General features: G+C 40.4%; 1 protein-coding gene across 2 annotated transcripts; it reads left to right on the top strand.

Annotated features, from left to right (window-relative positions):
- Positions 1 to 1,939: 1,939 nt before the first annotated feature.
- Positions 1,940 to 24,892, top strand: ZNF287 (zinc finger protein 287). 2 transcript variants are annotated; one of them, XM_032138655.2, is made up of 7 exons: positions 1,952 to 2,192; positions 2,961 to 3,105; positions 3,219 to 3,819; positions 4,520 to 4,617; positions 7,310 to 7,436; positions 7,903 to 7,989; positions 18,401 to 24,892. In XM_032138655.2, the coding sequence occupies exons 3-7, from the start codon at positions 3,417 to 3,419 to the stop codon at positions 19,969 to 19,971; spliced, it is 2,286 nt and encodes a 761-aa protein (XP_031994546.1). In that variant the 5' UTR covers positions 1,952 to 2,192; positions 2,961 to 3,105; positions 3,219 to 3,416; the 3' UTR covers positions 19,972 to 24,892. The 2 variants fall into 2 exon arrangements, with proteins under 2 accessions (XP_031994545.1, XP_031994546.1); XM_032138654.2 differs by lacking the exon at positions 2,961 to 3,105 and having other exon boundaries at positions 1,940 to 2,192.
- Positions 24,893 to 25,316: the final 424 nt, after the last annotated feature.

The following is a 25,316-nucleotide window of genomic DNA, read 5'->3' on the forward strand; positions in this document are numbered from 1 at the left end:
TATTTAAGATACTTGTGGCAAGGAGTTGGCTTACCCAATTGAGGGGGTGACTAGGTGAGTCCAAAGTCCATAAGAGCACCCCATCAGGAAGGGCAGGCTGGAAGCTGTGGTACGCTGATGGAGTTTCTTCTCCATCAGGGAAACGTCAGTTCTTTTTTGAAAGCTTTTAACTGATTGAATCAGGCCCACCCAAATTATCTAGGATAACCTCCCATACTACTTAGTCTAACTGGGTTTATGGGCTTCAATCTCATCTACAAAATGCCTTTACAGCAACACCTAGATTCATGTTTACTTGAATAGCAAGAGACTGTAGCCTAGCCAAGTTGACACATCAAAAGACCATCACACTCCCCAAGTTTCTTTTTTTTTCTTTTTTTTTTTTTTGAGATGGAGTCTTGCTCGTGTCGCCCAGGCTGGAGTACATGGAGTGCAGTGGCACGATCTCAGCTCATTGCAACCTCCGCTTCCCGGGTTCAAGTGATTCTCCTGCCTCAGCCTCCTGAGTAGCTGGGATTACAGGTGTGCACCACCACACCAGGATAATTTTTGTGCTTTTAGTAGAGACGGAGTTTCACCATGTTGGCCAGGCTGGTCTCAAACTCCTGACCTCAGGTGATCCACCTGCCTCGGCCTCCCAAAGTGCTGGGATTACAGGCGTGAGCCACCGCGCCCGGCCCAACTTTCTTTTTGTTAAAATTTTCCTGGTGTGGTGATATTAAGACTCTTTGACAGTCCTCCTCCACCCCCACAGGATTCTGCCTCCATTTGATTCTGTGTAGGCTTGTGATTGCTTTGACCAAGAGTCTGACAGAACTGATGCTAGGTGACTTCCAAGGCCATGTTATAATTGGCCGTGGCGCTTCTCTCTTGTTCACTGGAATGCTCACTCTTGGAGCCCAGAGCCACCATGTGATCAGTCCAGCTGCCCTCAGTCCTTTATGCTGGAGAGACCACATTGAGGCACCCTGGTCAAATACAAGCCGAGTTCATCTTTTAGCCCATCTCCTCCCAAGCAGTAGACATGCGAGTGGAAAAGCCATCTTGGAAGCGGGCCCTCCCAGCCATCAAATCATCCCAACAGAGGCTACAGACATAATGAGGCAAAGGCCCAACCATTCGGTTCCCCTTTCAAATTCCTCATCATGAAATTTATGAACATAATAAGGTGATTGTTCTTCAAAACCACTAAGTTTTGGGGTGGTTTGTTAATAGAACAGTAGATAACGGAAACACCTTGAATATGTTTTTCTATGCTTTTATTTTTCCAGTGTTTTATGTATTTTTGTTTTGTGTCTCTTAGAAATAACAGCTGCTCGGGAGGCTGAACCCAGGAGGTTCAAGTGAGAATCACTTGAACAGAAGAGAATCACTTGAACCCAGGAGGCGGAGGTTGCAGTGAGCCGAGCTCGCACCATTGCACTCCAGCCTGGGCGACAGAGCGAGACTCCGTCTCAAAAGAAAAAAGAAAAGAAAGAAAGAAAGAACATGGGTTTTTTTCCCCCCAATCTGAGAGTCTCAGAATCAAATTCCTGAGGAGGAAGAGAAAACCTTTAACAGTTAGTATGTATGCACAGTAAAGCCCGAAACCGCACATTAAGTCTTTCTGCCTTTAGACCCACATCTTCCCTGCCCATTCTTCCTCTAGGAAATCTGGCACCCGGTTTTCTCTGGGTAGTTGGCGCGGGCCTTCAACTCCCGGCGCTCCTCCAGCTACTGGCACGTCCCTGGCCTCCAAGACGTCTACTAGAACAGCGTCTGCCCGGGGAAACTTTGAAGTTCCCTTCGGAACCTCCCAGGCTGACAAGCAAGTCAGAGCGATGGGTGGAGGAGGTTGTCATGGAGACAGGTCCAGGGCCAGAGGCGCGGGAGGGGGAGGCCGCAGCTTGGGCTCCGATTGGCTCTGCGGGCGCGCAGCGTTCTTCTGGCGCACATGCGCAGTGACGCCGAGGCGAGGTCGCGGCGAAGCAGAGGCGCCGGGGTTTCTGGGCCGGGCTTCTCAGGACCGGGCTGGAACGTGCAGCTCCTGGCCGGGACGCTCTGTGCTTTGCGGGGAAAGGAAGTGGCGGAGCCCGAGGACCCGCTGCCGCTCGGGACTGAGCCCGCCACGCAGGCGCCTGTGCCAGCGTCGCCATTGTTGCCTGTGGCCTTAGGGCCGCTCCGGCTGCCCGTCGGCCGGGTCCCAGCGACAGGTATTGATGTCCGGGCGCAGCGCGCGAGTGTCCGCGCGATCAGTGACAGCCCGAGCCCGTCCACGCGCGGGCTCCCGTGCTCGTGGCCTGCGGGAGGGCAAATTCGGGGTGGAGGCTGCTGTGGGCCCAGTCCCAGCGTTGCGCGTCGCACGGTCCCCGACTCCCCCGCTGCACTCGCCCTCGACCCTGCGGCTGAAGAGGAGTAAGAGGCAGAGGGACTTGGCCGGGAAGGGGAGGCGACAGGAGGCAAGGCAAGGCTGTCGCATCTCCTCCGCAGGGCCTTGTAAACAGTTGTCTTTGGTGGCACGACTGTGCCTGAGCAGGGCTCGGAGCTGGAGCCTGGGGACAGGTGGTGTCGGTTCTCCTCCAGATCAGGCCGGTTCTAAGGTTTCCTTCGAGAATCCTGGTTTTGAATATATCCCTAAGGAACTGTCTCCTATAGAAGCACTTAAAGGACTTCAAGTCACACCAACCTCTTCACTCTTTTCCAGTCCAACCCGCTGGTCTTCCCAGCCCTCTGATAGTGAAAGGCTAGAATCGGCTGGCAGTAACATGCAACGCAGATAAATGGCTCGCCTTTTCCCCCTGACAGTTCCCTTGGGAACCTTGAGCACTGTATTAAGAAGAAATTCTCCTAGTTTCTTCCAAGTAACAGATTCGCTCTGTTATTGTTGAGAGTCAGTTCAGTCATTACAGCTTCTGTAACATCAGTGACTAAAATAATGAAACTATTTTCTCTATAAAAATGTTTAATTTTTGTTTCAACAGGTTAGAGGTTTAATCTGTCGTTTTGCTTAGATTCTTTGAGTCATTGCCTCTGACACTACCTTTTTAATAGCAGCTCCATCCCCCACCAACCCTAAGCAGATGGCAGTCCCCTTACAAGTCTAAGGATATAGGGGAGGAAGACAAGGTAAAGCTTATGTGTGTTCATCTATGCACACTGCAAGTCTGTTTCTGTGTGTGTATATGTATAGTAGAGTACACCAGGGATTCTTGACCTTGTGGTCCATGCTTATGTTTCAGGGTCTCTTATCCATCCCTGCAAGTTCTGGGCTCAGAATTTGTCACTAAGGCTGCTAACTCTACCTTGATTCTGTTCTGCCCTCGGCTGCAGCAGCCTTTGATATAGTGTCCTTGTGACTCTAGCATGAGACTTCAAGCAGTTGGCTCACTACTGGAGAAATAAAGGATATTGCCAGATTGACTCTCCTGTCTGTAGCAATGTTAGCCTCAAGCAAGAGGATGAACAGTTCTTCACGTTCTCAAATCCTTCTAAGGTGGAAGTCAGACAAGGCTCAGAGTGGACCCTACAATGTTGAGAAGGAAATCCTTACTTCGAGATTCTTGCGTGACACTGAGACCTGTCGACAGAATTTTAGGAATTTTCCATACCCAGACCTGGCTGGTCCTCGAAAGGCATTGAGTCAACTCCGAGAGCTCTGCCTTAAGTGGCTGAGACCTGAGATTCACTCAAAGGAACAAATTTTGGAGCTGCTGGTGCTGGAGCAATTCCTGACCATCCTGCCTGGTGAGGTTAGGACTTGGGTAAAGTCCCAGTATCCAGAGAGCAGCGAGGAAGCAGTGACTCTGGTGGAGGATTTGACTCAGATTCTAGAAGAGGAAGGTGAGAATCATAGAGCAGAGAAGGGAGGAATCCCTGGGTGGTTAAAGAAGACAACTAGCACATCTGAGCAGCTCCTTTAAAGAAATCAGGGAGAACACTAAGAGGTCCAGGATGCATTTTTTAAAAAGAAAGAAACTGGGGAGAACAAAGGTTAGTGAGTGAGAACAAGGCTTTAACATGAGCTCCATCCTGCATGGTGTGCCCCTTCCAGATTGCTTGGGAGCAAACATACATTATCTAAACCCCCAGGAAAAATGTCGTGAAAGAATGACCAGACACAATCAAATTACCACTGTGTGAGCCCTCAGAAAGTACCTGCAGAGGTTTGCACCATTCTACTAATAAATCATTTGCTTTGTGAATTGAATTTTACAATAAAATACTTCCAAAAAAGGAAGAAAGGGTCTGGAGAACATTCCCTTATTAAGAGATAACTCACAAAATTAATATCACATAAAGATTTAGTTAAAATGTGAATTTTGTTCATACTCTAAGATTTTTAGAGCGAGCTTGTTTTTGAAGTCTGTTTTGATGTCTTAGGACAAGTCATTGGCCCTTTCCTCTGATGCTTTGAAGTAGGAGTGCTGTTTTTGATTTCCTTCTTCTCAATTTAAGAAAGTGTAGGCATCTATTTGGTGAGGGGTTTCCTAGGCCATTCAAAAAGGACTAATCTCCCTCATGACCTCTTTCTCTTCTCTAGCTCCTCAAAACTCTACCCTTTCCCAAGATACCCCAGAGGAAGACCCCAGAGGAAAACATGCTTTCCAGGCAGGATGGCTAAATGACTTGGTGACCAAAGTGAGTATGACTGTCTTTTCTGATTTTAAAATGCCTTCTTAGTGTGTGAGGACATTTTCTGACCTGGCCCTATAACTACTGTGCCCCCAGAAGCTCTATCAAGGACTTAAGCCCCAGTTTCTCTCCTATGTTATCTTGGTCTGTTAAGGTAGGTGAATGTACTGTAGAGAAAAGGTGCTTCCATTGCCTTCCCTTGATATGACTTTCCTTACTTTGACTTTGTCAGCAATATCACCTAGAGAATACGAGACTGACCTCCACAGCCAGATGGATTTAGGTTTTGTTTCCCGGCTCTACCATTGGAACTGCAATTTGGGACAAGATACTTAACCTCTCTTAGCCTGAGTTATTCTACTCTCATAAATAGAACTTACCTAGATTGTGAGTATTAAATATTATGAGACTTGTAGTTAGCCTGGATTACAGTTAAGCAATTAATAGATGATTACTATTATTTTTCATCATTAACAAGTAAAGGCCATGCATTCTGTCATATTACTGTTGATCATGAATTTATATATATTTTTTGAGACAGAGTCGCACTCTGTTGCCCAGGCTGGAGTACAGTGGTGCGCTCTTGGTCCACTGCAGCCTCCACCTCCTGGGTTCAAGTGATTCTCATGCCACAGCCTCTGGAGTAGCTGGGGTTACAGGTGCGTGCCACCATGCCTGGCTAATTTTTGTACTGTTAGTAGAGACAGGGTTTCGCCATGTTGGTCATGCTGGTCTTGAACTCCTGACCTCAGGTGATCCACCTGCGTTGGCCTCCCAAAGTGCTGGGATTACAGGTGTAAGCCACCGTGCCCAGCCATGAGTCTATATTATTTTAAAGAATAGTAACTCAAGCTACCCTAAGAGAAAGATTTACTGAAAAAATATAACTGTTTTTTCTGAAATTGGAAAGCCTTTGATAACCAAGTTAAAATGATTATTCATTGATAATGTGAACATTTACCTGGAAAGCCTAACAAAATCAAGGGAAAAACTGTTAGAAACACTAATAGAAAAATTGGATCAAAGACTACAGAAAATGACATGCAAAAATTAATCACTCACATATATATACTTATATATATATATCTACATATACATATAAAAATGAGATAAATTATAAAGTGAGAAAAATGCTTCCAGTATCACACCTCTCCAAAAAATTTAAAATATCTAAAACTAAGCATAATATAAATATTGCAGTACTTTCATGTCTAGTATTTTGTAGAAATGAAAGAAACCTTGAATATTATAAAGTCATCAGTTCTCCCTAATTTATAAACTTAATACAATTTTTAAATCCCAATATGATTTAAAAGAAAAAATTTTTTAAGAGATGGGATCTCACTATGTTGCCCAGGCTGGTCTTAAACTTCTGGCCTCAAAGTGATCCTCCTGCCTTGGCTTCCCAAAGTGCTGGGATTACAGGTATGAGCCACTGCGCCTGGCCTCCAATATGATTTGTTTAAAGATACTGACAATTATATGAAAAAATAAACACGTGGCCAGGTGCAGTTGCTCACACCTGTCATCCCATCACTTTGGGAGGCCAAGGCAGCTGGATCACCTGAGGTCAGGAGTTTGGAGACCAGCCTGGCCAACGTGGCAAAACCCTGTCTCTACTAAAAATACAAAAATTAGCTAGACATGGTGGCATGCGCCTGTAATCCCAACTTCTCGGGAGGCCACTGCACTCCAGCCTGGGTGACAGAGCAAGACTCTTTCTCAAACAAAAAAACAGAAAAAATAAACATGTAAGATAATACTATATTTTTAACAAAAGAAGAGCAAACAAGAAAGGCACTAACCTTACCAGATTGTGAAATGTACTTAACAGTGCAGCAGTTCAACACTGTGATTATTGGTATCTGTTACATTTTTTAAAAGAAAGACTGAATTTAACCATAGAACACATAAAAATATCTTAACATTTTAATTATAATATGTTGGATTTATTCTTAAAGCATAGCTTGAAAAGCAAAACCATTCAACTCTGTGTCATCTGTATTTAAAATTTAAAACTCAAGTCAGGCATGGTGGATCACTCCTGTAATCCCAACACTTTGGGGAGCTGAGGTGAAAGATCGCTTGAGTTCAGGAGTTTGAGACCAGCCTGGGCAGCGTAGCAAAACCCCATCTCTACAAAAAAAAATTTTAAATTAGCCAGATGTGATGGTGTGTGCCTGTAGTCCCAGCTACTCAGGAGGGTGAGGTGAGAGGATCACTTGTGCCCAGGAGTTCAAGGCTGCAGTGAACAATGATTGTACCATCACACTTCAGTCCAGGTGACCAGGCGAGACCCTGTCTCTTTTAAAAATAATAATAATAAACCTTTTCCTTTTAAAAATGGAGCTGCCACCAATGCACGCACTAGTCCAGCACAGGCAACAGAGCGAGACCCTGTCTCTTTTAAAAATAGTAATAATAAACCTTTTCTTTTTAAAATAGAGCTGCCACCAATGCATGCATGAGTGCTAAGTGAAAATAAATTCTGATCTATTTTCAAACTTCCATTTAGGGTCGTGGAGAGATGCTGTGGGGCTGTCCATATGTCGGGGGAGGGTTTTGACTAGACAACTTCTAGGATCCTGCTAAAGCTTAAAATTCTGTGACAATCCGCCACCATACATACACCCAGTGTTATCAGTGTCCACTTTGCCATTAGTTCTTGAACGGAGTTAAGTTACATTTGATATTTTAGGAATCGATGACATTCAAAGATGTGGCTGTAGACATCACCCAGGAGGACTGGGAGTTAATGCGTCCTGTGCAGAAGGAATTATACAAGACTGTGACGTTACAGAACTATTGGAACATGGTTTCTCTGGGTAAGGATCATCTGCATCCCTCCTCCTCCCTGCCTGTCCCCATTAAAAATGGGTTGGTCCTCAGACATGCTTGGCTAAAAATGGGGTCTAGAAATAAATGTTCTTATCCCATTCAAGCACAAAAGTGACTGTTTTACTCCCGTTTCCCAAATGAAAGGTTTTTAAGTGAGAGAACATTGGCAACTGATGCACAGCTTCATAGTGCTGCCACCTGATGCTGCCTTGCCCAGCCTTTGCTACCCTAAGGGAAGGTTTCTTCCTTCACATATCCTCTTCAGTGGCAGGAAATTGTTATCCTGTCTCTGAAAGGATAACAACCAACAGCCTAATTCTCTTATTAGATCATGTCCATGAACTATTATTTTCCTCCAGAGATCTGTTCTCTCAGATAGGTAGAAGTCTGGTAATAAAACTTCGAGCAACCGTTTATCTCCAGGATAAAATTCATTATATTCCTCCTGAACAGGACTTACAGTGTACAGACCAACTGTGATTCCCATATTGGAAGAACCATGGATGGTGATAAAAGAAATTTTAGAAGGCCCTAGTCCAGGTGAGAAATAAAAAGCACATGAGCTTCTTGCATTTAAGAATCTATATCCTAAATCTGGTGAGAAATGCATTTTAGATATGACCAGGTCACTTTTTGTAAAGGCATTCTAGCCTGTGAAGAACACTGAGCTGTTTGGCATTGCTTCCTTACAGAAGCCTCTTCAGGAAGAGCTTCCGAACATCACTGTTAACACACTTTTCCCGGGTCTCTTCTCATTTTATCCTTCTACGTGACCTCTAGGTCGCATCTCTTAGAGCTTTGTCTAGGGCTTTCATTGTGCCACTTTCCCCTTCCTCTAGATTTAAACATGCATGAATGCACCCTAAAAATTTAAATGTTAAACCTTCTTCTTTTTGAGTTTCTTTTATTCTGTTCACTGACAAATCCCTACATGCGCCTGCCTTCACTTTTCTAAATCATCCCTTTCTTTTTTATTTTCTAATTATTTAAAAAGATAATATATTCACAAGATTCAAAATGTTTAAAAATACATAAAGCAAAATATATATATAAATATATATGAATGTCCCACCTGAATACCACATTCACCCAGTTCCTACATCTCCCCAGCGTGTGACCGCTGTCATAAGAGCATGAACCACTGTTTTGCTGTAGAAGTCTGTAATAAAGTTCCACATAAGTAGAAGTCAGGTAATAAAGTTTGAACAACTGTTGTCTCCAGGATAAAAGTGTGGTGATAAACAGTTATTTGAGATGTTTATTTTGCTTTGGGTTTTTTGCATATAAAGTCAATATAAAAATAGTTTTTCTCCATTTTTAATATGAATGGTAGCATACTATACATACTGTTTTGTACCTGCCTTTTTCAACTTAAAAGTATATCTTGAAAAGCCTTCCAAATGAGTATGTAAAGAGCTTCCTCATTTCTTTTTTTATATCTGCATCATATTTTTATTATTTAACTTGTTCCTTATTCATGGACTTTTTCATTCTCATTCCTTGCTTATTCCCTCCACAATAACTTCATTTTAAAAGATTTCAAACCTACACAGGTACATTACATTCATCACTATGTACTGTCTACTTGGAATCACTAATTATCATCATTTAGCCACTTTTGCTGTATCTCTATACAAAGGTTTTTGCACTGAGCCATTTTACAGTTAGCTATAGACATCATGACAACCCCTAAATACCTCCTAAGAACATGAACATTCTTCTGCATAAGGATGATACCATTCTCGCATTGTAGATATTTAACATTTATATAATAGTATCATCAAATGTATAGTCAAATATTCAGATTTTCCCAACTGTCCTAAAAACATCCTTTATAGATATTTTTCTCCCCAGTACAGAATCCAGTCAGGAATCATGTGTTCTACTTGCGTATCTCCTATCTTTAGTCCCTTTTAATAGAGAAATGTTCCCCAGCCTTTTTTCTTTTTTAAAAAAAGTCTTTCATGATATTGACATTTTTTAAAGGTTCCCAGCCAGTTTTTTTAAATGGCCTACAGTTTAGATTTGCCTCATTGTTTCCTAAAGATTAGTCAGTTTAAACATTTTGCCAAGAATATTTGAAAGGTGATGTGTATCTTCCATTGCATTTCCTCAGGAGGTACATAATGGTAATTCATCTCATCATTGGTGATGCTCAGTTTGGTTAAGGTGTGTACAGGATCTCTGCTTTTTAAAGGTGCATTCTTTGTGATTAATAAGTAATCTGTGGAGTGATACTTTGAGGTCACATGACTATTCCTTGATAATCTTTTACTTAAAATTTTTAGCATCCATTTGATGATCTTTGCATTATTATATTGCTGGTTGCAAAATGGTGATTTTCTTTTTTGTTGTTTTTGAGATGGAGTTTCACTCTTGTCGCCCAGGCTGGAGTGCAATGGTGTGATCTCCTCTCACTGCAACCTCTGCCTCCTGAGTTCAAGCAATTCTCCTGCCTCAGCTTCCGCGGTAGCTGGGATTAGAGGCATGTGCCAGCACACCAGGCTAGTTTTTGTAGTTTTAGTAGAGACAGGTGTCACCATGTTGGCCAGGCTGGTCTCAAACTCCTGACCTCAGGTGATCCACCCGCCTTGGCCTCCCAAAGGGCTGAGATTACAGGCGTGAGCCACTGCGCCCAGCTGCAAAATGGTGATTTTCTTTTTTTTTTTTTTTGAGGTGGAGTCTTGCTCTGTTGCTCAGGTTGGAGTGCAGTGGCGGGACCTTGGCTCATTTCAACCTCTGCCTCCCAGGTTCACACCATTCTCCTGCCTCAGCCTCCCAAGTAGCTGGGACCATAGGCGCCCACCACTACGCCTGGCTAATTTTTTGTATTTTTAGTAGAGATGGGGTTTCACCATGTTAACCAAGATGGTCTCAATCTCCTGACCTTGTGATCCACCCACCTCGGCCTCCCAAGGTGCTAGGATTACAGGCGTGAGCCACCACTCCCGGCAAAATGGTGATTTTCTAATCCAGTCATCTTTTCTAAATGAGTAATACCATTCTTCATTAAAGAATAGCCCTTTTGGCCAGGTACGGTGGCTCACACTTGTGATCCCAGCACTTTGGGAGGCCAAGGTGGGCGGATCACGAAGTCAGGAGTTCGAGACCAGCCTGGCCAACACAGTGAAACTCTGTCTCTACTGAAAATACAAAAATTAGCTGGGCATGGTGGCAGCACCTGTAATCCCAGCTACTCGGGAGGCTGAGGCAGGAGAATCACTTGAACCCGGGAGGCGGGGGTTGCAGTGAGCCAAGATTGTGCCACTGTACTCCAGCCTGGGCAACAGAGCTAGACTCCATGTCAAAAAAAAAAAAAAGAATAGCTCTCCCTCCCCCACCCCATTTATATATATATATATATACACCACTGTTGACTAATGGAAATTTTAAAAATTCAATATATTATTAGTCGGCCAGTCATGGTGGCTCACTCCTGTAATCCCAGCAGTATTTTAGGAGGCCAAGTGAGTGGATCACTTGAGGTCAGGAGTTTGAGACCAGCCTGGCTAACATGGTAAAACCCTGTCTCTACTAAAAATAATAATAATAATACAAAAATTAGCTGGGCGTTGTGGCACGTGCCTGTAGTCCCAGCTACTTGGGAGGCTCAGGCAGAAGAATCTCTTGAACTCGGGAGGTAGAGATTGCAGTGAGCCAAGATTGTGCCACTCCACTCCAGCCTGGGCAACAGAGCAAGACTCCATCTCAAAAAAAAAGAAAAAAGAAAAAAAAATATATATGTATGTATATTTATTTATTATCAGTCCATTAATTCCAGTTTTTACATTTTGTTTTGTGTTTTTGATGCTCAATTGTCCCAAATTTGGGCACACTAGCATCAAACAAAGTCCAGCATCTTTTTGACATGTCCCAATTTGTCTTCAACCATTTCCTTGTTTTCTGGCACAGCCAGATATTCTTTAGGCTCACCTTAGACTTGAGATTTCTCTAAGGAACCCTGATTCATTTTAGTAGGGAATGGTACTAAGAAACCAAGATCTGGGCCATAAGCGTATTCACTGTTTATGGGTATCATTGCTTTTGCTCAGTGGATAGAACTAGGAAGTGTGTGTGTGTGTGTGTGTGTGTGTGTGTGTGTTCCTTTAAGTCAGGAGTTCATACTTAAACCCCAGTTCAAATCTAACACCACAAGGATATTCCATTTTATATATTCCATATTCCATTTTGTATCTCCTTTCTTATACAGTGAATAACCTGGTTCCCAACATCAGTATATTTACTTATTTGCTATATCATATGTTACACACAAAAATAGTTTCAAATTCACATTAATCTAACAATCTGGAAAGTTCAAGATTTCTTTGAAGTCCTTTTTGTCCTTAGAATATATACCACTAAGGATAGTGTTTTTTTGCTTTTTAAAATTATTTTTAATTTACATTTTTGAGTATGCAAAAACAGTAACATGGCTGAGAACTCAAAAACTATATAGAAAGGTATACATTTCCTTTCCTTCTGCTCTCTTCCCACCTGCTCCCTATAGGTAACCATGATCATTGGTTTCTGGTGTATCCTTCGTATGTTTTTCTTTGCAAAAATAAATTATTAATATATTATCTTCTTTTGTATATGAAAGAAGTATACTATGTATATTCTTGCATCTTGCTTTTATTCCATTTTTTATTTCATTATTTTGTTTTATTTTATTGCTGTTGTTGAGACAGAGTCTCACTCTGTTGCCCGAGCTGGAGTGCAATGGTGTGATCATGGCTCACTGCAACCTCCATCTCCTGCATTCAAGCGATCCTTCCACCTCAGCCTCCTGAGTAGCTAGGACTACAGGTGCATGCCACCATGCCCAGATAATTTTTTTTTTTTCTTTGAAATGGAGTCTCACTGTCACCCAGGCTGGAGTGCAGCAGCGTGATCTCGGCTCACTGCAGGCTCCCCCCCCCCGGGGTTCATGCCATTCTCTTGCCTCAGCCTCTCGAGTAGCTGGGACTACAGGCGCCCGCCACCTCGCCCGGCTTATTTTTTGTATTTTTAGTAGAGACAGGGTTTCACCGTGTTAGCCAGGATGGTCTCGATCTCCTGACCTCATGATCCGCCCACCTCGGCCTCCCAAAGTGCTGGGATTACAGGCGTGAGCCACCACGCCCGGCCAATTTTTGTATTTTTTGCAGAGGCAGGGTCTTGCCATGTTTCCCAGACTGGTCTCAATTGCTGGGCTCAAGCGATCCACCTGCCTTGGTCTCTGGTGCTGAGATTCCAGGTGTGAGCCATGGCGCCCAGCCATTATTCCATTTTTTAAATCTAAGAAACTGACTTCTTGTATGTCCACCAATATGGATGCTAGTATATAACAATGAATTAAACAATAATGACAAATATGATATGGCCAGGCACAGTGGCTCACACCTGTAACCCCAGCACTTTGGGAGGCTGAGACAGGCAGATCGCTTAAACTCAGGAATTTGAGACCACCCTGGGCAACATAGTGAGATCTGTCTCTACTAAAAAAAAATTTTTTTAATTGACTGGTCGTGGTGATGCATGACTAGTCCCAGCTACCAGGGAGGCTGAAGTGAGAGGATAACTTGAGCCTGGGAGATCAAGGCTGCAGTGAGCCAAGATCGCACCACTGCACTCCCACTGGGTGACAGAGTAAGACTCTGTCTCAAAAAAAAAAAGATATGCTACCTTAGAGTGAATTGTTTCACTTTTTAAGAAAACTAACTAACTTTGGTCATTAGGTATTTTAAGGGTCATAAACTTTAAAAGCTAATTCTTCTCTATAATTTATGGCCTTATATGCCTTAGTTGGCAAAATACAAAATACATCTACAGCACACTAAATTCTCTGAGGAACAAATTCTGCACACTCTAGGCACTGAGGAAACATACATAGTATAATGGAAATAAGCCTGGATTAGAGTCAGGATAGTCTTCTGGGAGATACTTGCAGTCTGAAGTCACTTTAACTTCTCAACATGAGGAGTTTTTTTCGATCATCAGAGAGCGCAAATTTGGGCTCTGAATACTCAAGAAAGGGCAATGTATGGTTATGCATTTGGAGAGGGGGGATTTTTCTCCCCCAAAGAGCACCAAGACTGAGAAAGACAGTTCCTTTTTTCCTTCTGTAGAGGTGAGGTTTTGGGGATTTTTTTTTCTAGCCTAGCCTGTTCTCACATAGTGTGTAGTCCTCTGTTCAGAGGACTCCTATCAGCCTCCTCTCCTTGGCTGGGCCCCAGCCTTTGTCTTCTAGCCCCAGAGTCCCTTGTACCCTCAGAATGGAAGCTTAAGGTCATCAAACATGATTGAGGAGCTGTCTCAGGCAGTCAACTTCAACCGTTACTGACTTCTTGCCTTCCTGCTTTTACTTAATTTTTGGCCTGTGAGGATTTTGCTTTCTTCCAGCTCAGAGATATATAGTAAGTTGAATCTACCTTTAGTTAGGGTACTTCAGGAAGTAGGTTAGTCACACTTCAGGAAATGGAAACTTTGGTAATTAACAAACAGAATAGTCCTATTGGTTTGATGGCCATTACTGGCTCAGTTCTTTTATAGTTCCTTATGTTTACATTTTATAGTTTATAGTTCTTTATGTTTATACAGTACCTTGCCATTCTTTGAGGTTCAGTTCAAATCACACTTCCCCCACTGAAGCTTTCCTTGATTACCTGAGTCAACATTAATCTCCTCTGTTTAGAAATGTTATACCACTGTTTGTCCTTATTAACCAACAGATAACACTTCTAACCAATCCTTTCTGGTTTTACTGATAAACACATATTTAAACCCTGCTTAATGATCTGTTTCAGAAGTTTTAGTATACTTAATTTGTTTTAAGATGTGCGTTTATCGGCTGGGTGCAGTGGCTCATGCCTGTAATCCCAGCACTTTGGGAGGCCGAGGTGGGTGGATCACCTGAGGTCAGGAGTTCAAGACCAGCCTGACCAACATGGAGAAACCCCATCTCTACTAAGAATACAAAATTAGCCGGGCGTGGTGGTGCATGCCTGTAATCTCAGCTACTCGGGAGGCTGAGGCAAGAGAATCGCTTGAACCTGGGGGGCGGAGGTTGCAGTGAGCCGAGATCACCCCATTGCACTCCAGCCTGGGCAACAAAAGCAAAACTCTGTCTCAAAAAAAAGTGCGTTTATAGTAGCAATTTATTCATGGTCATTATTCAGTCTTGTCACTTTAAGTTTGTTAATTATAACTTTAGTACTTTTCATTTGTATGTACAATGTGTCATAGACTGATACTGATTACATAGAAGTTGAACTCAGCTTCTGGTATTATCTCATCTCTTTTTTGTGTATATATACACCTACTGGTACAGTCCATCCACATTCTCATTTTCTTCTGGGGAGGGGAATAACAAATCCTGGCTTGAGAAAGTTGGTTTATAAATTTTTTTCTTTCATAAAAGTAATAGAACTATTTTCTATTTTTCGTTACTTTTTATTTTACTATACCTACTGGAATGGAATATACTTTATACTTTATAAACTGCTTACTTTTGTACTTTATAAACTACTTATAAACTTTTAAACTTTTATAAGTTTTTTAAACTTATACTTTATAAACTACTTACTAGTACTAAATAGCAACAAAAGTAATATAGCAAATTTATTGAAAATTAGAAACTAGGCCGGGCGCGGTGGCTCACGCTTGTAATCCCAGCACTTTGGGAGGCCGAGGCGAGCGGATCACGAGGTCAGGAGATAGAGACCACAGTGAAACCCCGTCTCTACTAAAAATACAAAAAATTAGCCGGGCGTGGTGGCGGGCGCCTGTAGTCCCAGCTACTCAGAGAGGCTGAGGCAGGAGAATGGCGTGAACCTGGGAGGCGGAGCTTGCAGTGAGCCGAGATCGCGCCACTGCACTCCAGCCTGGGCGACAGAGCGAGACTCCGTCTCAAAAAAAAAAAAAAAAGAAAATTAGAAACTAGAAAAGAAAACCTATAATATCATTATTAGCATTTTGGTAATCTTTTTCCACTTCTGATATGTTTTCATGCTTGTTATGATACTCTTTTTTCATTTAACGTTACTCCTAAACATTTTCTTATGTAAACTATGATTTTATATTTGAATAAAAGTTTAAAAAGTAGTTTGTAAATTCAAGCAGTACAAGGAAGCAAATATTAAGTGTCCCTCTCCCCTCATTCATGACCAGGACCTTCTCCCCTTAGATTATTTGTGTGTGTGTGCATGTGTGTGTGTGTGTGTGTGTGTGTCTGTGTCTGTCTGTAACACAAATAGCATATCTTTACACAGCTAGGATCTTGCTCTACATTTTTTATACACCTGCTTTTTTTTTCACTTAATGTGTTCTGCACACCTTTTCATATCAATGTACCTAGACCTACCTAATTATTAGTTATCAATATTCTGTTATCCCTTATTCTATTAATAACTAGTCCCTTACTGATGATGTAGCTGTCATTTTCAATTACTGCATATTACTCAATTGAATAGATATATTTGTAAAGATATTATACTGTGATCTGCCTCTTAGAAAGTTTCTGAAGTATTTAGTACCATTTTTGCTATATTATAAATTCCATATTTGATTAAATTACATTATGTAATTCTTGATATTTGCAAGTTATATGTTTCCCACCTGGTTTCAAAGGAGAAAGAGGTTGTAACTTAAATTTTGTGTTAAATAATTATTCAAGAAACGTAATAGGCACCAACAAATACATATTTGGCTGCCTTATTACAGCCAGGTTAGATTGAGGGTCAACCTCTTTGGTTTGGTTTGGTTTGGGGTGTGTGTGTGTGTGTGTGTGTGTGTGTGTGTGTGTGTTTGGTTATGTGTATGCATGCACATCTGTGTATGCTTTCATTTGAGTTCTCCTTTTTACATGTTAATGTCATTTATTTTACTATTTCAGTTGAGTCGCCACCATATCGAGAGTCTTGGGCCATTTTCTAAAGGAAATGTGAAAGAAGGATAAGCTATTTCCAGAATTTACATCTAGGTTGGAAATACAAGAAATGTACAGAATTGTGAATTGCAGTCATGTGCTGCATAATGATGTTTTGGTCAACAACAAACTGCATGTATGACAGTGGTCCCATAAGACAACAATGGAGCATATATAGAAGCCTGATACATAAGCACTTGATATTTGTATTGCAGATCAAATAGGGGAAATGATTGATATTCAGTAATAGTGATGGTAGATTTAGCTTTCCATATTTAAAAAAGGAAATATATATATATATATATATATAATGTAGGTTCATATAAGTATACTCTATGATGCTCACACAATGATGAAATCGACCAACACCACATTCCTCAGAACGTATCCTCATTGTTAAGCAATCCATGACTGTACTCATATAAAGTCAAGTTCTGTCATGAGCCCAATACTATATTGGGTTGAACCATATAAGGTTGCTGACATTCAGCCATTTTGACATATAAAAAAAGGCAATTTCCTACATGATTCAACCTAATCTGTATTTTATTTTATTTATTTGGAGACAGGATCTTGCTCTGTCATCCAGGCTAGAGTGCAGTGGGGCCATCATGGCTCACTGCAACCTCTGCCTACAGGGTTCAAGCAATTCTCATGCCTCAGCCTCCCAGGTAGCTGGGACTACAGGTGCACACCACCACATCTGTCTAAATTTTTCTATTTTTAGTAGAGACAGAGTTTTGCCATGATGGCCAGGCTGGTCTCGAACTCCTGACCTCAAGTGATCCAACTGCCTTGGCCTCCCAAAATGCTGGGATTACAGGAATAAGCCACAGAGCTTGGCCTCTAATCTGTATTTTAAATTCAAAGAGAAATATGAGCTGGACTATAAACATCTTTTTTAATAGGTGGAGAAGGCATTGTAAAAGAAGGCCTAGAGTCTAGGATTAGCATGGCATCTAGAGAAGATTATGAAGAAGCAGTGGATAACTTTAGGCCAGGTGTGGCGGCTCATACCTGTAACCCTAGCACTTTGAGAGGCTGAGGCAGGCGGACCACCTGAGGCCAGGAGTTTGAGGCCAGCCTGGCCAACCTGGTGAAACCATGTCTATATTAAAAATAGAAAAATTAGCTGGGCATGATGGTTCCTGCCTGTAATCCTAGCTACTCGGGAGTCTGAGGCAGAAGAATCACTTCAACCTGGGAGGCAGAGGTAACAGTGAGCCAAGACGGCACAGAGTTTGTCTCAAAAAAAAAAAAAAAAAAAAGTAGTAGTGGATAACTTTAAATTAAGCTGAACATGAGTTGTAGTGGGAGACAGAATAGAATAGAAAGGGCTGAATTATTTTGGGACTGAATGCCAAGTGGAGGTATTTTAAACTTTTTAACTTTTATACTTTAAGCCAATAGTCCTTAAACTTTGGTATATAGCAAAACTGCTGGGTTTAATAAAACAGATTACTAAGCTCTACTGCCAGAGTTTCTGATTCAGTATGTCTGGGTGAGACCCAATAATGTTAACACATTTCTAGATGATAGTGATGCATATGCTGCTAGTGGACTCCCTTGAGAGCCATTGTTTTAGGCTATGGGAGATTTACTAGAGATAATTTGAGCATAGAAAGCACTTGGTGAAATTGCTTTAGGAATATTACGTGGGATCGTGTAGAGCAGATTGGAAGAGAGAGTGATGAGAGTCAGCATGTCTACTTTATGAACCCATTACATAAATTAACCCATGAGGCCATCCCAAGTTATCCCACACAGTGTTGTCACTGTTTTGACTTCTCTCAGCTCTGTCACCTGACTTAATCTGTTTTATTCCCTCTGTGTCCATGTTGAATATGAAGAACCTGTCTGTTTTCAACAACTTAGTCTCCCTTTTTTTGCCGTTTTTGTCTCCTTTCCCAAGTTTTAAAGACCATGATGATGAGGTTTTCAGAGCTGTTCTCTTTGGGCATTTTATTATGTTTATTATTTTGTTTCTATTTTGGCAGTTTCCTTTCTCCAAATAAATGAAGATTTTTTATATTTTTTTTATTTCAGAATGGGAAACTAAAGGCCAAGCATGTACTCCAGTGGAGAATATGTCTAAACTCACAAAGGAAGAAACCCAGACCATCAAATTAGAAGACTCATATGACTACGATGATAGATTAGAGAGGCGAGCAACAGGTGGCTTCTGGAAAATTCACACTAATGAAAGAGGTTTCAGTTTGAAGTCAGTCCTTTCACAAGAATATGATCCTACAGAAGAATGTCTTAGTAAATATGATATATATAGAAATAATTTTGAAAAACATTCAAACCTAATTGTACAGTTTGATACCCAATTAGATAATAAAACTTCTGTGTATAATGAAGGCAGGGCAACCTTCAATCATGTCTCATATGGTATTGTACATAGGAAAATACTTCCTGGAGAGAAGCCTTACAAGTGTAATGTGTGTGGGAAAAAATTTAGGAAATACCCATCCCTCCTGAAACACCAAAGTACCCATGCCAAAGAGAAATCGTATGAATGTGAAGAATGTGGGAAAGAGTTTAGGCATATCTCATCCCTCATTGCACATCAGAGAATGCACACTGGAGAAAAACCATATGAATGCCACCAGTGTGGTAAAGCCTTCAGCCAGCGTGCACACCTTACCATACATCAGAGAATTCATACTGGAGAGAAACCCTATAAGTGTGATGACTGTGGGAAAGACTTTAGTCAGCGTGCACACCTTACCATCCATCAAAGGACACATACTGGAGAGAAACCATATAAATGCTTGGAATGTGGTAAAACCTTCAGTCATAGTTCATCACTGATTAATCATCAGAGAGTTCATACTGGAGAAAAACCTTATATATGCAATGAATGTGGGAAGACTTTCAGTCAGAGTACACACCTTCTTCAGCATCAAAAAATACATACTGGGAAGAAACCATATAAATGCAATGAATGTTGGAAAGTGTTTAGTCAAAGTACTTACCTTATTCGACATCAGAGAATTCATTCTGGAGAGAAGTGTTATAAATGTAATGAATGTGGAAAAGCCTTTGCTCATTCCTCAACCCTTATTCAACATCAAACCACTCACACTGGAGAGAAATCCTATATATGTAATATATGTGGGAAAGCCTTCAGCCAGAGTGCAAATCTTACTCAACATCATAGAACACATACTGGAGAGAAACCATATAAATGCAGTGTGTGTGGGAAAGCATTCAGCCAGAGTGTGCACCTTACTCAACATCAGAGGATTCATAATGGAGAAAAACCCTTTAAATGCAATATATGTGGGAAAGCATATAGACAAGGTGCAAATCTTACTCAGCATCAAAGGATTCATACTGGAGAAAAACCCTATAAATGTAATGAATGTGGGAAAGCTTTCATTTATTCCTCATCACTTAATCAACATCAGAGAACTCATACTGGAGAGAGACCCTATAAATGTAATGAATGTGATAAGGATTTTAGCCAGAGAACATGCCTTATTCAACACCAGAGAATTCACACAGGAGAGAAACCCTATGCATGTCGTATATGTGGTAAAACCTTCACCCAGAGTACAAACCTTATTCAGCATCAACGTGTTCATACAGGTGCCAAACATCGTAATTAATGGATAAGGGAAACTTCAATTCGGTTTTACAACTTCGTTTCAATTTTATTTTGTGCATTCTGTGTGTCGGAAACATTCAGAAGAAATCCAAAGAAGTGCAATATGTTAGATACCACTCAGCAGAAGTATCAGAAGTAGTGGTATGGATATAACCTATTTAGATTTAATGTGAAATTTAAGAAGGAAAGTTGACTTCTTAACCTTAATTTGATATGAGTTTAATTCATTACAGAAAGAAACCCTGTGAAGGGTATTCAAAAACGTAACTCATCAACTCTTTATTTCAAGTACAGTCATCCCTCAGTATACTCGGGAGATTGGTTCCAGGACCCCCCATGTATACCAAAATCTACCCATACTCAAGTTGCACAGTCTGCCTGGTGGAACCTGTGTATATGAAAAGCCGTACATCTACGCAGGTTTCCCATCCCTGAATAATGTGCTTTCAAACTCTGTTCAGTTGAAAAAAAATTTCCAGTATAAGTGGATCTGTACAGTTCAAACGTGTTCAAGGGTCAACTGTACATCCTAATGAGGCCTTATGAGTGTAACTTAGGAAGGTGTCCATCAAGTAGAGATTTCACACTAGAGAGTGATCTTAAAATTACAGAAAAGAGAAAGTTGCTTTCAGGCCTTTTATTCCCAGCTTTGAAGCCTTAAAATATGTAAAGGACTCCCTTCCCTGTTTTACTTCCCCTTCTCCCGTTATGCCATAACTGCCATATGGAGCCAGTAGGTTTGAAAAAAAAACAGTTGGAAGTATCTTAAAGATTTCTATGTGACCACGGTTTGGTTACACCTTCCCTCAGATATGGAAATATTAAAGAGAAGCTTAATGAAAGATATGTTATAATAGAAACTAATGTGTCTGTAACATTAGATGTGTAGAGATTTAGTTAAATGGGCAAAAATTAAATGCCCCAAGCTTAAATGAATTTTCAATACACATTAGCCTTGATTTCACTAGGTTTTGACATTCAAGGGCATCCTGAAGGAAAAAAGTAGGTATAAAATATACAGTTCCCATTTTTTTCACCTGACTCCTAAATTTATACTTTAGGTTTCTTTGTGACTGTTTTACTATGGAAAGTTCATTTCTTCCACTGAAACACGTTTCTTGAGTGTCTGCTATGCTCAGGTCCCAAACTTCCTAATTGGATCCTCTCAAGGCTTGTTACAGTGCTGAAACAGGTGGTTTACACAACAGAAAGATTCCTAGAGTGATGAGAAAGTGAGGATGTGATATTTTGTCATGGGTTGAGCGTAAGCAACCTGCTAAAATGGGTTGCCAAATGCTACCTATATCCCAAGAGAAGGAAGTGGAAGTAATAGTGTAGCTATATAAATAATGTGAGAAAAAAATAAATAATGGAAAATAGATTTGAGTTCACTGCAGAATGTGGGTCAGGGGAAAAGGTGAAGTTTTAATGGAGTGAGGAAAACATACATAGATAATTGCTATAACATGAAATGTAATTGGACTTGCTTTGCCTATGAAATGAGAGTGGCTAAATAAAAAAGAATTCAGCCTGGTTATTAGAAGAAACAAACAAAATGACTGATTTTTAAAGAATAATTGGAAGCCTGACACTCCTTCATACATACAAGTAAAATAGAGATTACTCTTAACATGTCAGGAAAAAATTTAATTGGAAAAAGCATTGATGCAGTAATCATTAAACAATGATAACTGGGTTTGGGGGTCTCAAACATAAAAGGAAAACTGGCAGAAATGCAAACAGAAATAGATAAAAATACTATTGTATTTCATATTTACAGCATTCCACTACCAGAATATAAGGCCATATTCTGAGAACTGAGATTTCATTGTGCTCATATTTGTTTCTCCAGTCCCTTGCATAATAGTGCATGGTCAATACATGGTTGAATTAATGAATAAATTATGTAAATTAGATTTCAGTAATAAAGTAGAATTGACTGCCATGGAGTGAAAATTGGTATAACTAAAAATACTTTTGTGCATATATCAAAGAAATGTTCAACAAATAACATTTACTTGGGAACTGCTTAAAAATTGTGAATCAGATTTCATGGGACATCTTTGTACAGGAAGTTTTCCTGAGCTAAATGAGGGGAAATTGATATCAATTCTGGTACTATAAATATCAATTTAAGCATGTATTAACCATGCAACTTCCTTTGGACATTACTGTTTATAAAACCATCCTACAAACAGGTACTGAAGTAAAGACCCAGGATGCTAGCATCCTAAAGGCTATATTATTGAGTGTTTTCTTTAAAAAACTTGATTTCCATTTCCCTTACATTAGTTAACCTTCGTTTCATAGTATCATCCTGCACAAAGTACAGGTTGCAGAATACTCAAACTGTGCTTATATAGCTATGTTTTTTAAAATAATAGTTGTTTGAAAATCTTATTTTTTTTATGCTGCTTCATCCCTCACACAGCACTTATTTCCCTTTGAGCATGTGGCATGTGATAGTCCATAGCGCCTTCCTTTGCATTACTCTGTATTTCCTGCCTTTGTATGTTTTATGTAAATAATGCATTTATAAAGTCTTCCACTGATAAACAGAGGCAATTGATGCCCTTATAAAATAACAGACTAGTAATAGTGGAGAACCCTAGATCTTTGTGTATTTTTCCCACTTTTATGGTTGTCTGACCCACAAATTATTCAACAGTTTTTAGCAAATAGCCTTATTTTCCAGAACTTTTTATTATGAGTTTTCAAATATACAGAAAGCTTTAAAAATAATAAAATTAACTGTATACCCACCTAAATTTAAAAACTAACATTTTGCCATATTTTTTTTTAACCAAACATTGGTAAGTAACTTACAGACATGACATTTCATCTCTAAATACTTAAGCATGCATCTTATAAAAATAAGGATGGTCTTTTACATAACCACAATACATTTACATACCTTTAAAAAAAAAAAAACAGTAATTCCCTAATATCTGAAGACCTAGTCTATGTTTAAATTTCCTCTGTTGATCCAGTCAGTTTTCACACATAGTATTTGATTATCTGTTTCATCTATCTAGAACAGTCCCCACTTTGGTTTTTCCTTTTTTTTTTTTTTTTTTAGATGGAGTCTCACTCTGTCACCCAGGCCAGAGTGCAGTGGCGCAATCTCGGCTCACTGCAAGCTCCGCCTCCCAGATTGACACCATTCTCCTGCCTCAGGCTCCTGAGTAGCTAGGACTACAGGCGCCCGTCACCACCCTGGCTAATTTCTTTGTATTTTTGTAGTAGAGACGGGGTTTCACTGTGTTAGCCAGGCTTGTCTCGATCTCCTGACCTCGTGATCCACCCGCTTCGGCCTCCCAAAGTACTGGGATTACAGGCGTGAACCACCACGCCCGGATGGTTTTTCCTCTTTAAGAGAGCAGGTCAGTTGTCTTGGAAAATGTCTCACGTTCAGGATTCAACTGATTATTTACATGTGGGTTGTTCCGGTACCCCCTGTAGTTTCCATAAATTAGAAGTTAGGGCAAAAGGCTTGATTGGGTTGTTTAAACATTTTTAATGATAACACCTCACAGATGTATTTCATAGTGCATCATATCAAAAGTCTCATTAATATCAGGTTGACTCACTATCAATGGATCACTCATTTGAGGTCACCAGATCTTCCCAATAAAGGTAGTTTTTCCTATTGCAATTAGTCTGTGGACTGACACTGGCAGCACATGGATATTTCGATTGCCAACAACTTTTTACCTGGTAAAAAGTAACCAACGGTGATCGTTGTCTGAATCCATTGTCTCATCAATGTTTGCAAAATGACAATTTTCTAATTCTATCACTCTACATTTGTTGAGTAGCATTCTCGTATAACCTTCCCTCATCAACTAGGAATGCACTAGAGGCACAGTCAGCAATTATTTTCCCTTAATTACCAGTGTAGGAGTTTAATTACCAGTAAAGAGTTTGATGCTCTCATCTGCAGTGATAACAAATGATTCAATGTGTTAACAGTCATTTATCATCATTGTTTCTGATGTTCAGATTGTCCCACCCAAATTTGGCCAGGTGGAGCCCTTCAAGTATCTCTTACGTCCTTTTGACATTCACTCTCTAGTCTTTGGACACTTGATTGCCTTCTAACACAAGATATCTCAAGTTGACCTTGCATTTTCAATGCCCCAGGCATGGAATGAAACCTTTTTCCAAGAATCCCTGGCTGCTTTTAATAGGTAGCTATTTAGAAACCAAGATCTGGGCACTAGGCATTCTCACTGCTCCTGGAGTGTCACTGGCAATTCTTTCCAACCATTCAAGTTGGTTTTCATAAAGACAACTCTTCACTCATGCCATCAGTTATGTAATATCTGTGTAATGAGGGATATAATTACATAACTGGGAGAAACTTTCAGGTGCAAACAACTAAATCTTGTTAAGCATGCACCTAAATTGGAGAGAACACTTCCATGTTATGTATGCTAGAAAGCAGCAAATTAGCTGCAAAAGGCCTGTGACAAGGCCATCAGGAAATTTACAAGGGAATAGAGCTTGTCAGTTAATCTGCCAAGTGGGTTAAGTAGAGGGCAATTAAGAAAGCAACTAGAGGTATACCTAATACGTTGTGTTTTAACTATTATATGTCTTGATAACTTACGGTATTTCTAAGCTAATAGCCCTCCTTTCCCATCACATCTCTTAAGGCAGATTTCTGGTAAGATCTAAATATCAATCCTAAGGATCTGTTTCATGCAAATCTAAGTACTAGTTTTTCTTGCTAAACCTTTATTTGGTCTCTAAAACTTTAAGGCTGTTCTGTTTCATTGTTTGTCTTCTGGTGTCAGTTCACTTGCATGTGCCTGTAAATGTATTCTTACTCGTCTGTTTCTGTTCTCCCCATGGCTCTATCTTTCTTATTAGTCCCTTAGAACACTATAATCATTAAAAATGGCAAGCATGTGCACTACGGTGATATGTACAAATGTGTAAGTGTGTAAGCAGCATTGAGCCCTGCACTCTGTATGAATGGGGAAAGTGAAGCCCATGATGCTGAAATGTCTTGCTTGAGGTCATATGTCATATAATGACAATAAGGATTGGAACCGCATAGTTCGAGCACTTAGTTGAGTTCTTCTTGTAAAATAATGTTAAATGGAAATTCTGAGTACAAAGAGTATGTACCTACAATTTTATAGAATTATGTATTTTTATGAGATTAGAGCACTGAAAGTTTTTTAAATCTGTTTTTGTCTTCTTTCCCGTATAGTTTATTTTTTGTTGTTTGTTTTGTTTTTTGTTTTAAGGAGCAGAGAGTTTAATAGGCAAGAAGGGGCTAGAAGGAAGGGAGATGGAAGAAAGAAGAAGCTCCCCTGTACAGAGACAGAAGGAGAG

This window comes from Hylobates moloch, unplaced genomic scaffold (assembly GCF_009828535.3).
Source record: "Hylobates moloch isolate HMO894 unplaced genomic scaffold, HMol_V3 SCAFFOLD_19, whole genome shotgun sequence".
Lineage (NCBI taxonomy): Eukaryota > Metazoa > Chordata > Mammalia > Primates > Hylobatidae > Hylobates > Hylobates moloch.